The sequence below is a fragment of the Archocentrus centrarchus genome, chromosome 24 (genome assembly GCF_007364275.1).
Source record: "Archocentrus centrarchus isolate MPI-CPG fArcCen1 chromosome 24, fArcCen1, whole genome shotgun sequence".
NCBI classification, from domain to species: domain Eukaryota; kingdom Metazoa; phylum Chordata; class Actinopteri; order Cichliformes; family Cichlidae; genus Archocentrus; species Archocentrus centrarchus.
This window is the reverse complement of record NC_044369.1, coordinates 9,929,937-9,942,657: the sequence shown is the minus strand read 5'-3', so window position 1 is coordinate 9,942,657 and position 12,721 is coordinate 9,929,937. Positions and strand designations below refer to the sequence as shown.

Sequence of the window (12,721 nt, the reverse complement as noted above, 5' to 3'; positions counted from 1 at the left end):
GATTTTCTAGTTTTTTGTTTTTTTTTAAGATTCAAGCTTATTATAAAATCATGAATTCTGCTTAAAGGAAAAGTAAAATTGTCCTGAAGGGCCACAACACAAACCATACTGGGTAAGTCCACACAGGAGAAGAATGTGAGCACAGGTCATGCCTTAATGCCCTGAGCGTCATTAGAAACACGTAATGCTTTCACTAGAGCTGCACAATGTTAATGTTAACAAGCACAGCACACAAAGAAGCAGTATTCCTTCCTTCCTTGGAAATTATGCAGGTATATCAGTTGAATCCAGGTCAGTGCTGTAAAAATCCAGTCCAGGTTTTGGATCCTCCCTGGAATCACACGCAGCCCTCATAAAATAATGGCCTAAGTCGTTTAAAAAAAAAAAAAAAATCACAAAATTTCACAAAAAACTGAACCAAATATTGAAAATATGATGATTTATGCAAAAATAAAACTCGGCCAGTCCATAATTTTAAGAGGGTGATGATATAATATGCAATTCCACCTTTTACATATAAGGACTCAGTAGATGGAGACAGCGGTCGCTGGACCTAGCTTGAGCTAAGCTGCAGTTCAACACAGGAACTTCAGTTTAAGCCAAGGAGCAAAGTATTAAGTGGTGCTGTTGTCCAGACAAGTTGCCACAATTTCAGAACCAGCTCAATTAACACACACAGGTATGGAAAGTCAGTGAGATGCGCTGCCATCCTGGATTTTACTTTAATCTTTTATGATGATTTGTTGAAAATGATTTTTGTGAGAATTATTGAACCCTGGTTTTGTAATCATACTGTTATTACCATATTTAAAGCCCATGAATTAATATATGTACAAAAACAAACTGTAAAAATCAACAGTAAAGCATCTTTTGCAGTAGTATATGCAGTGTCTAGACACAGTGAGTACATGTACAGTATGTTGTTAAATGAGTTTTACTACATCCATTAAACTCTTGTCTGTTGTTTCCATGTTCCTTCTCGTTCCCCGAAGCTGCTCTTCCACATTGACAATGGAGCCGGACGCATCACGGCGGTGCACGATCCTGAGGGAGATGGCTTCTGTGATGGCCAGTGGCACTCAGTCACTGCCACCAAGAGTCGAAACAGGCTGCAGCTGGTGGTTGATGGGAAGCAGAGCAACGCAGCCAGTCCAAATGCACAATCCGTCACCTGCGACACCAATGACCCCATATATGTTGGAGGATATCCTGGTATGAATACCACCTACTTAAAATGATACTTAGAGAAATGTAAAGAAACATGCCAATAAATTTACACTACTGTTCATACAAATTTGACTCAGTTGTTGCTAGAATATAGAAAGAAAACACACTTATTATAGGAGAGAAGCCTGTTGTGGGATAACGGGGTACATTTGACTCTGTGTTTTTGTTTCTGTCTTAGCTGGAGTTCACCAGGCAGCTCTTTCTACCAGCACTTCCTTCAGAGGTTGTATAAGGAACCTGAAGATCACCAAGTCCTCTAAGACCATGGAGGTGCAGTTCAACAAGGCTCTGGAGATTAGAGGAGTGCAGCCTCTCTCCTGTCCTGCTGTCGCTGCCTAATTGGTAGAGCCTTCTCTTTACTGCTTTTTGGCAAGGTCTCAGCTTTCCTAAGGAAGCTAATGCCAAATAAGGTTTTGGCCCGTTTCCTCACAGTGAATATGAGGCTTTGCAGTCTTTAATCTTTTAAGCCCTCCAACTGGTGACATCTTCCTCTAGCCCCAAATTAATGTACCTTTACAGCAAGGCATAAACTTGAAACAAAATAGAAATTCATCCTTTCACAATTCATTCTGTTGGTCTTGTCTCAATACCTTAAAATAAGTACCCAGCTGAATGACACTTGCATTATAAAACAGCAAGATCAAATATGTCTTTATATTTCTGAGCACCCTTCCCCGCCCAAATTAAAATACAAACGCCTAATGAGCATACGTACTACCCAAACAAGTATCTTGATGCTTTTGGAGCTGTCATCATGCAATGTTGCTCAGTGTGATTTTTTTTAAATCCCAAATCCACCCTATCCTAATTCTTCAAATATAACCTCATTCTTCTACTAAGAAGCTGACAGTGTATTATTAGACCTGTGCACAGTAGAAAGCTCTGGTCCAAAACTTTGTGAGGTCTCAGTGTGTTTCCACTTGTCATTTAAGTTTATTAAAGTATTAAGATCCTGCATTATATATGCTTACAGTATTCAAATGCATTGTCTTTGGGATGTGTGTGAATTTTTGAAATAAATTCATCCTTGCTTGAAGAGGTAGATCAGCTCTTAAAAACAGTTGTGTGCACCTGGATCGTTTTTTTGTTTGTCCTCTGTAAACCTTGTTTCCTGAACATCTGTTAAGAATTTCTGGATTCTTTATTGGTTCCTAAAGCCTTGATTCACATAAAAATTAAACCAATACTTCCAAAAAAAAAATAATAATTGTGATGTCACATTCATGTTTGCCAAACCTCGTGTGAAATGAACCTTTTTTAGCATCTGAAGTGGTCAAATTTATAAAGTTCAAGCATGACTGATTATGCAGCCATTGGTTCAAAAAGTTGAGTGTGTACAAAAAACTTTATAACTGTGTATACATTTACATGTACTGTAGAATATACTATAAATGAATCACTTAGATAAACACGAGTAAAAAAATTTTCAGTTTCAATTTCTCTGATTTAAAATCCCCTGTGGTGGTGTACTGTACAATCAATCAAAATGTGACTGAAATTCAGAGTTTTAGCTTTAATTCGGGGTCATTAAAAGTATTACAATAACTGTTTAGGAAATGCAACTTTTGTACATAGTCCCCATTTTTCTATAATACCTGGATTAAAATCCTTTGCAGTCAGTGACAGCCTGAAATTAAAAGCCCATGGACATACTGTGGTTTTGCCCTTGGGATGCTCTGCCAGGCTTTTACTGCAGCCACCTTCAGTCGCTGCTTGTTTGCGGGTTTTTCTGCATTCAGTTTTGTATATAATGACTGAAAAGCATGCCCTTTTGGGTTGAGATCATGTGACTCACTCAGCCATTGAAGAATATCCCATTTCGTTGCCTTGAGAAACTCTCGGGTTGCTTTTGCAGCGGGCTTTGGGTTATTGTGCATTTGCGCTGTGAAGCACCATCCAGTGAGTCTCTCAGCATTTGGCTGAATCTGAGCAGTGTATAGCACAATGCATCTTACTGCTTCTATCAGTAGTTATATCATCAAGACACTAGTGGCCTCCACCATATTTGACGTGGTTTGGATCATACGCTGTTTGTCCTCCCCCATACTTTTTTCTTCCCTTCAGTCTGGTACAAGTTAATTTTGGTTTCATCTGTCCAAAGAGTCCAGGCTCTGATGTTTTCTGGCAAGATCTAATCTGGCCTTCCCGTGTAACTGGTGCTTGGAATGGACACCCCCTGTATTTCCATTCTTGAAGGTGTCTCTTGACTGTAGACCTTGACGATGATACACCTACCTCATCGTGTGTTTGTGGTTAAATGTTGTGAAGCTGTTTTCTTTGTCTTTTGTCATCATACACTTTAGTTGTCTTCTGTGGTCTTTCACACCTTTGGTGTTTCTGAGCTGCTGACTGTTGACAAGCGGTCTCATAGGTTTATTTTAGTTTTTCAGCCCGGCGATGGCCTCTCTTACCTGCACTGACATCTCTTTGGGCCTTATATTGGCAGTTTCAGTGAACAGCTACCAAATGTAAGTTCAACAGTTGGATTCAACTCAAAATCTTTTTTCTGCTGAATTTGCCATTAAATAATGAGGGGACCAGTTTCTGTGGTCAATCTGCTTATCAATTGTCCAAATACTTTTGAGCCACTGGAAATGGGGGACTGCATAAAAATGGCTGTTATCCTTAGTGCACTACATTTCTTAAACCCCTTAATTAAAGCTAAAAGTCTGCATTTAAATCACAATTTGTCTGATACTAAATCCACTGTGGTGGTGTATAGGCATTGTGTCATTATTCAAATACTTGTGCACCTTTAATACAATTAGTATGTGTAACAAGATGCTTAAATCATCACAATAGATCATTTTAATCTGCCACTTTATCACCACTGAAGATTTAACCACCAATTTCTTTTTTTGATAATTGGTGATGCTCCCCTTTAGAAAATGTGTATATTAATTTACACACAGTGTGACGCGATGGTGAGTTAACTTTTTTGACATTCCGCACTTATCTGTAGATTAGATTAGTACAGTCATAAATAGCACAAGCTCTGTTCTGCATAACGTGGCTGAAAATACTGCAGTTGATACTTTAAATATATTCCTCACATCATTACTGAGCTTTTCCATTTTTAAACAGCACAAGTGTCGGGTTCTAAGTTATATGACATGGAAACTTTCGGAAAAAGCAGTAATTATACTTATTTGATACATTGTAAATATTGTAAGAGGGAAGATTAATAAGACTGATATTTTACAGAATCAAGACAAACACATTAATAACCAGAAAAAAAATGCACTCTTGCTTTTGAATAAAGCGCCACCAGATGGTGCTATTGCACTTGACAGCTATTATTCAGACAGCGAGCTACTCAAACCCCTGTACAGAAATAGATGTAATAACCACTGTTATAAGCATCAAATGTCAAGTGGGAGAACACATTAAATCTGTACTGCTTGACATTTAGGTTTTAACAGTACATTTCTAAAAGATACTTGTTGCTCTGCAGTAATGGTTCTGCTCCATGTCCCAGCAAATGAGAGAAGGCGAGACATTTACCAGTACATACAATCCAAAGGGCACTAGAGGGCAGTATGTAACTACAAAGTGCAAAGACGCACCTGTTATATGGAACTTCATTTAAAGTTCAAAATCTGGAATTTACAGTGGGATTTTACTGGAAGCTTCATCTGATGCAGCTGAATTTTCTTTGTAGGTGCTGGAAGAATTAAATGAACATGATGAAATAAGGGTCCAAAACCCTGTCTTTATTGTGCATTCCTCTTTTATTATCATCTTTACATAAGGTGAAGAATGGTAAGAAGTCAGCCAAATAAATTTTACTGTGGCTGCCTGAAGTGGAATGTTTAGAAGATAGAGTAAAGCCTAACCTTTATCCACCCACTCATTTAAAGCAATACAACTGTTTGTAAACTCATCAACTTACCTTTTTATGACAAGATTTTCACCTCTGGGTGTCCACAATATTTAAAGTTAAGTAATCACTGATTTGTAGCTTAAAAATAAGTCCAGATAATCAGGTTAACACTGGTTTCTGTTAGCTTTCTAGGATATGCATTGTCTTTATATTTGGTGCCCTTTACTTGGAGTTTTGAAAAGCAGACATTTCAGTTTATGCTTGTATTCATTTCAGTATTAGTAGCTACTTTTGCACATACTAACACATACTACTGTACCGACTACAGCACTAACATTACACAGCTGTAACTGCAGGGAGACAAACAAAAGCAGCAAGTGTGCTGAATTCCATTAAATGTTAGCACACACTGTAACCAAGTACACAGGCATTGAACATACAGAGGCATATCTTGTGTCATACAATAGTAAGTTGATCTAAAAGCTTCCGTCACTCAAAAGTTAGTGTACTACACAACCTGGCAGTCGAGCATCTGTAAACTGTTCCCCACGTTTCGTTCCCTTATATCATCCTAGTGAATGATGAGATAAAACAGCTAGCTACAGCATTTAATCTAAGTCTCATTTGACATCTGTCAAGGCATTCAAGCATTCCATGTTTATATCACTGAAAGTAAAAGCAATAGCCTCTTCAGCTACTATATTAACATGAGAGTAGATAGAGAGAAACAACTGAGCCTGGCCTCCTTTAGTACAGGCGGGTTTTTTTTTTTGTAGAAACCTAAGAAGAGTAGCATTGTTTATCGTCTACACTGTGACAGCACTGGTGTCAGGTCTGGTGACTTATTGCATGCTGTCCGTCCTCTTGAACTGATCTGAGGTGAGTTTCACATGTGGTAGTAGTCCAATCCAGTGGTGTAAGCTTGATTGGCACCCTCATCTATCTCCCACAGCTACACAAGCCCACCTCAGGGTCCTTTTCCACCCGTTTCCCATGGGTAAGCAGCTCTTCTGGGTATGGTTCCACCTATTCTTTATCCAGGCCTTGTCAGGACGACTGCATGAGGCCCGTCAGTCGTTTGCCCGTCAGTGACTTGCCCTGGAAAAGAAGGTGAAGGTGACATCTGTTGTATTTCAAAGTTTTCCTGAGGACTTAGAAGAAGCATGATGGGACAAAAAGAAGGATGACCTGCCTGCATAAGAAGCTTTGGCTGCAAAAAAATATATTAAACCTCAAGGTGAGAATACATTATATTTGTCATAAAAAAAAAATAAAACAGTAATACAATGAGAGATGCCTTAGGGAGCTCCAAGCTTGACATATTAAGTTCAATAAGACTCAATGTCTTTTATTCTTAGTTTAAGCTCATAATGTGTCTGCAGAGAAATGCATAGTTTGGTCACAGTTGCAAGTCTTTGCACATTAAAGGCTTCATCTGTTGAACTGAAAGAAATAATGCATTTCATAGAGCAAAACAAACATGGCACACATGGCAAACGGCACCCCAAAGCTGATACTGAAGAGTACAAGAATTTCTCACTTTCCCTCAATCTCCCTTTTAGCATTTCTATAAGCAATTCTTCGTTCACAGTCACACAGCTGGGCAAACTAATTTGCAATAGGCAGTCATTTACTACTCACTAGGTAATTCTTTAAAACCACTGTTTAGAAAAGAAAAGAACCAAAGTGCAACTAACTGTCTGAATTCCTGAACACATGCAATGATTACATCAAAACATTTGCAGTTGCAAATGATCTCATAGCTGCAGTGATTATAACAGAGCAAAATGACCAGTTGTTGCAGATGCACTACTAAAAAAAAAACAAAAGCCTCTTGATATCCTGCTGTAATAAATTCTTCATTTCTCTAACTTAACATCCAAAGCCTGAGTCACTAAAATATAATTTAAAAAATCTTAGAGCAGTGGTGTGCGGTACAACTCGCAGTACTTTGAGTTGAAAGCAGAAGCAGTGGGACACTCACCACACTGCGAGTGAACTTTTCCAGGGAGGTGCGTCGCCCCTGCTCCGTTTCAGGCTGGAGAGTCAAACGAAAAGTAAAAAGTGAGAGTGTTCAACTCTTTCAAAGCCAAAATGGCATCTTCCACATTAAGGGTCAGTTTACAAAAATTGCACAAGATTGCAAGCATACTTTTATACATTACTGAAATTGCTGGAAAATACTACAGCATATTCCACTTTTTTTTCTGAAAGGGCTGTTAGTGGTCATCACAGCAATTTAGCTGACTGAATGTGGTGCACCCCTCACAATCACTCAATAATGCCTCTATCAGGCACAGCTGTGGCTCAGGAGGTAAAGCAGGTCGTCCACCAATTAGAAGGCTGGTGGTTTGATCCCAAGCTCCTCCAGTCCATATGTCAGAGTGTCCTTTGGCAAGATACTGAATCTCAGTGTGTGTGTATAATAGTTATAAAGTGCTGTATGTGCGCTTTGAAAGAAAGGTACTCTGAGTAATCATTAAGACCACTAGAAAAGCACTACATAGATGTAGTACATTTTTCTATACCAAGTAAACTTGGTAAGTATTCCTTGCTCCAGCTTTGCCAGTGCAATGATGCAGTTATCATAAAAACTGTATGAGAAGGTAACTCATAGTCACTTACTTTCTTCCTTGCCATCAGAAGGTCCTGGTACAGGTTGGAGCGCAGGAAACGAGAGTAACTGTCACTTTTCATCAGCTTGTAGATGTGGTCCTTAAAGGTCAGAAAGATGGGAGATGTGGAAAACAAGAAAGAGAAGTTTGTATTTTTAAAAGCAGGAGAAATGGTGTAATTCTGTTGTGTTTATATATGACTGCGGTATGCGTCAGTGGTTTACAAAAGTTGCAAACTCGAACAGAGTAAACTGAACAAGACCCTCTCAGAGGGAGACGATGATTGAGGCACACTGACAAGAGAAATCTTTTCTTTATTTAACTCTTCTCTTATAAGCCTGTGACAAGAGAGGAAATTTAATAGATACTACGCAGCCCTCAGTACCCCCTCATCCCCATATTTCTCCCAGTGACGCGTATCCTCTAGAAATCACTCCACAATATAAAGCCATTAGTTGATAGTGGTGAAGCATGTGAGAAAGACAAATGGGGCAGGACAGAGCCTCTGAAACACACACAAGACCCACAGAGATATCAGTTAAAAGGGAGATATAACCACCCTAAACTAGAACAGGGCCTTGCAGTAATATCGTTGACCTCTAGTAGGAGAAAGTATGCCAATTGCATAACTGGGGACTCCTGATGCACAGGAATTGACTGGAGCCAATCCCAGCTGTCATAACACAGGTCACCAGTCTATTGCTGGGCTAACACAGAGAGAAACAACCATCCACACTCATATTCGCACCTAAGGCCATTGAGAATTGCAAATTAACCTAACCCATGCATGTTTTTGGACTGTGGGAGGAAGCTAGAGTGCCCGGAGAGAAGTCATCCAAGCACGGGAGATCATGCAAACTCCACACAGATATATGCAGGGTAGCACAGTGGTACAGTGGTTACCACTGATGCCTCACACCAAGAAGGCTCTGGGTTCAGATCTACTAGGTGGCTGGGGCCTTTGTGCGTGGAGTTTGTTCATCTACTATAATTTTCAAATGGTGCTCCAAAGGATATAATGGGCAATTTGCAGAGCAGTTTAAATTTGCTGCCATCATGGACCAAAGTTATAGATATTTTTTCAGTGCTGCGCAGTCAGAATGAGGCAAATTGAAATAAATTTAATTTGCCCTGTCACTCCTTTTCTAGTATTGAGTTAGTATTCCAGTTCACTTTTTATTATTTATGAGCACTACTAAATTTGAGTTCAGCCAGACAACTTTCATTTGGCATGTGGGAATAAGTTGCATAAGTCTGCATGGGACTTTAAGAACAAATCCTCCTTTTTTACTCTTATTTTGAATGTATCACCACTTATATAATTTCTATATGTGGATTTAAAGGGATTTGGTGTATTGATATATAAGCACTACTTTAGAAGCCTGAGAAAGTCCGACTGGTTTTACAATTTTCAAGTCATCATAAACTGGCCTAAGCTCAAATACACCGCATGCTTCTCTGCTTCTCACCTGTGCATCTTCGTAGCTGTATCGTCCAGGGTCTTTCAGGTTGTGGCTGGTGCGTTCGTAGCTGTGGGAGTCCAGGTTGATGGAGCTGGGTGCTCCCTCTGCCAGGAACTCTGCCCAGATGTCCTGTGCCCTCTGTGCAACTTCTTGCTGAGGCATCCTCTTTAAGTCCTGTACAGCCAGCCAGAACCTGCAACAATACAAATTGAAATACACATCAGTGACTTTCACAGTCTTTATTTCTCTTAAGAACTTTGATTAGGGCAGTGAAATTTTCCTCCAACGTAAATGTAGTTTTCTGGAAACATGACAGTCTTAAGAAGCCTGTCTCACATATATTTAATGGCTGTGTTTACAAAATGCCCTTGAAACTTTCTTCTTTCTTCCCCTTTCTTCTAAGACACATGAGAATAATTTTCTTTAAAATACTGACACACAGAAAAAAAATCCCAAACTGTGTTAAATACCAGGGACAGCAGAGAAGCAGACTGCCTCCAATATTAGTCTCTATCTATGTTGATCTGTGGACTGGTTTAGCAATATAGAGCGAAGCACCTCGGGGGTCTGCTTTTCTCACTCACTCTCTATTTCTCAATAACTGACACTCTCTCTCTCTCTCTGCGCCACTCCTCCAAAAGCTCCCTCATAAAACCAAAAGCAATTAAGGGTCCAGAAGAGGAGAACAACAGACAGGGAGATGGAGGTGAGGGGACCGGTGGCATAGCTGAAGGGTGAACAGTGATGTGGGTGTATGCCCTCTCACTCTCCATCTCACCTTGTGTGTGTGTTTTCTTTTTTTGTAGTGCATCTCCCCTTGGCTCAGAGGTATCAACAACCTCCATACTATCAGTTCATCCCCAGACTCTCATTCCTAACACGTTTCTCTGTCTCTCTCGCTAGATTTCAGAGATGCTCCATCTCCCTCTCCCACCCACACACTATAAAAACGCCCACTTATTGCTGCATAGGTGCATCAAGGACTAAACATGACAGTGCTTAGTGTGTAAATATATATTTAATGTGAGCTGTAAACCATTAAACAACAACTCAAGGAGATCAAAAACATTCATCCACCTAAACAAACAGACACACGGTGACACATTTCATCTCTAGCAGATGGCAAAGTGTTTTTTTCTCCACTGTTGGAGTCGCTGCTGTTTGTTACCTGTATGCGTCAACTTTGTATGCTGTGGGCCTGTATGGCCTGTATGTGTAAACCAATTGTATGGTGATTCAGTGGTTAGGATTGTTGCCTCAAAGCAAGAAGGTTCTGGGTTCAAACCAGCTAGCTGGGGCCCTTTCTGTGTGGAGTCTGCAGCACTCCCCTCAGTGGGTTCTCTCCAGGGCAGCAGTTTCCTCACACAGTCCAAAGTTATGCATGTTAGGTTTACTGCTGATCCTAAGGTGGTTGTAGATGCGGATGTGAGAGTGTAGGGCCGCCTCCCACCCAGTGTCAGCTGGGTTAGGCTCCATTGCTGCCATGACCTTTAATTAATAGGCAGCTAAAATAGACGGATGTACTGTATACTTCATTAGTTCAGTCCTGCTATTCTTTCAGTACTTGAATGTTTATTTCAACTATGTTGCTATACAAAGTTGTTAGGATGTTTTTGGTGATAAAGAGCTTTAAAATAAATTTATTTAGATTCATCTTGCTGAGCGAATTAAAACACTAGAAAAGATAAATTTGTATAACAGTGCATTATAACAGTATTGCTCCTTCCTATTGCTATTTTCTTTCCCTGAAATTTTGATGACCAGAATTTTTGAGTGGTTGTTGCTCTTCTCTTTCTGTGCTCTAGGTAACTAGAAACTGGCAAACCTTCACTTGATTGGTCTTCCATGTTCCAAGTGGGTTGAAATGGTAGGTTGGAACAATGAGGTTGCCAAGACGAAATAATTTCTGCCTATTTTCGGAGTACTGAAAGCTTTTGATCAACTCTTATACTCTCCTCACATAATCATAGGGGAGCTGCACAAACGCACCACTGAATGGCTTTAATTTTATCCTATGAAGCACATGTCAGGAATGTTTTATAATGTAGAATATTTTTTCCTTTAAAAATTCAGCCTCCATCACAAATCTTTGCATGTGCACCACCTTTTTCTTTTTTCCATTTATTGAAGTGAGTCCAGCGTGGCTAATTAGTAAAAATCACTTCAACATAAAATGGTGGAAATAATGACTGTATGATCTTTTTTTTTTTTTTTTTCACTCACCTGAGGTTTTCTGAGCTAATTCTGATTCCAGAAACTTGAGGAAGAGCTCCTGTCCTGCTGGATCTTTCAAGGCCTCCTCCAGGGAGAAGCCCCACTTCTTCACCCTCTGCTGACTGGGCTCCTTACTGGGAAAGATGGATGGAGAGAGGGATTGGCAGTTTATAGTTAGCGCCACATTTTATTCCTTTTATATACATTTACAGCCCTGTAAAATGGCTACAGTTTGTTGGGTCATAAATGTTAAGAATTTGCAGGACTTCTTCAGGCTGAAAAGATGTAGATCCAAAAACAGTTAAAGCATATGTTTGTTTAACACATCAAATTAAAGCTGGAAATCAGTACTTTCACTCAATAATATTCATATAACCCTACCATCAGTATGCGTTTGCCAATAATTAAAATGAAAAAAAAAAAAAGAAACCAATGTCTGAGATTTAATTACAGCGGGGAAAGAGAGAAAGTGTGGACAGAGCTAAAAAGTGAGCTCAGAGGAAAGGATAAGCCATTAAAACCACAAAATCTGACTGATCTTTGAGAAGTATGAAAGGGGCCTGATATGAATGTGATATTGGTGATGAAAATCTGCACATTATGACAGTGTTCATCTGAAATCCAATCATTACAATCTCTGCAGGGAATATGTTCTCTTATCCTGCAATTAATCAATTCAGATGAATTATTAAGCTACATTAGGCACAGCGATTATGTGTCTGATCTAATGAATTCGTGCATATTCAGGAGTTCAGAGCACAGTGGACCTTGTTGAGAGCACTACTTTTTCTTTATAACTTTAATAATTTGGCAGATAAGCAGTAATTTGATGTGGTCTTATATGTGTCTGAAACACAAAAACTGAGGCGGTTTCTTTGATTTGGATTGAGTGATCTGTAACTTTCCTGCACTAGCTCAGAAACGATCAGTCACTCAAAGCAGTTATCACCTGTAAATGAACATAATGCTTGGCTGTGCGGTGCTTTCAGTCTCACATATGGCAGCATTTGGCTTCATCCTCTCTCAGTTCAAAATGTTATAAGAAGAAAGCACAGGTATATAATTTTTTAACCAAGTTGTAATAATCTTTTCAAAAGATCCACAATTCCATAAATCAGTAAATGCTTTCTTTGTTTTCTTTGGGCTCAGGAGTTAGAGCAGGTCAGTGGTTTGATCCCTGCTTCCCCAAGTCTTAGTTACTGAACCCCAAGCTGCCTCCGACGCATCCAACAGATGGAAAATTTCAGATTATGCAGATCGTTTACATTTTTCAGTAGCTAATCAGGATTTTTTTTAAAAATAAGGCGACAAACAGCTTGTTTTAATATGTAACAAGAAAAAACTGATTTTGTCAGAAATTGGTTGCTGCCAGCAACTAC

At 39.4% G+C, this 12,721-nt stretch overlaps 2 protein-coding genes across 3 annotated transcripts in view; one reads left to right on the top strand and one right to left on the bottom strand.

The window, feature by feature from the left end:
• The window catches only part of lama2 (laminin, alpha 2), a 224,728-nt gene extending 222,154 nt beyond the window's left edge, over positions 1-2,574 (top strand). For both annotated transcript variants that reach the window (XM_030721257.1, XM_030721256.1), the window contains 2 exons: positions 993-1,212; positions 1,406-2,574. In XM_030721257.1, coding sequence (XP_030577117.1) covers positions 993-1,212; positions 1,406-1,566 — 381 coding nt within the window. In that variant the 3' untranslated portion in view covers positions 1,567-2,574. The remainder of the gene's footprint in view (positions 1-992; positions 1,213-1,405) is intronic.
• A 2,489-nt stretch (positions 2,575-5,063) lies between these two features.
• LOC115774748 (regulator of G-protein signaling 6-like) overlaps positions 5,064-12,721 on the bottom strand; it is a 116,998-nt gene continuing 109,340 nt past the window's right edge. Inside the window, 6 exon segments of the mRNA XM_030722146.1 lie at positions 5,064-6,148; positions 7,035-7,088; positions 7,676-7,765; positions 9,135-9,321; positions 11,352-11,370; positions 11,373-11,476. Coding sequence (XP_030578006.1) covers positions 6,098-6,148; positions 7,035-7,088; positions 7,676-7,765; positions 9,135-9,321; positions 11,352-11,370; positions 11,373-11,476 — 505 coding nt within the window. The 3' untranslated portion in view covers positions 5,064-6,097.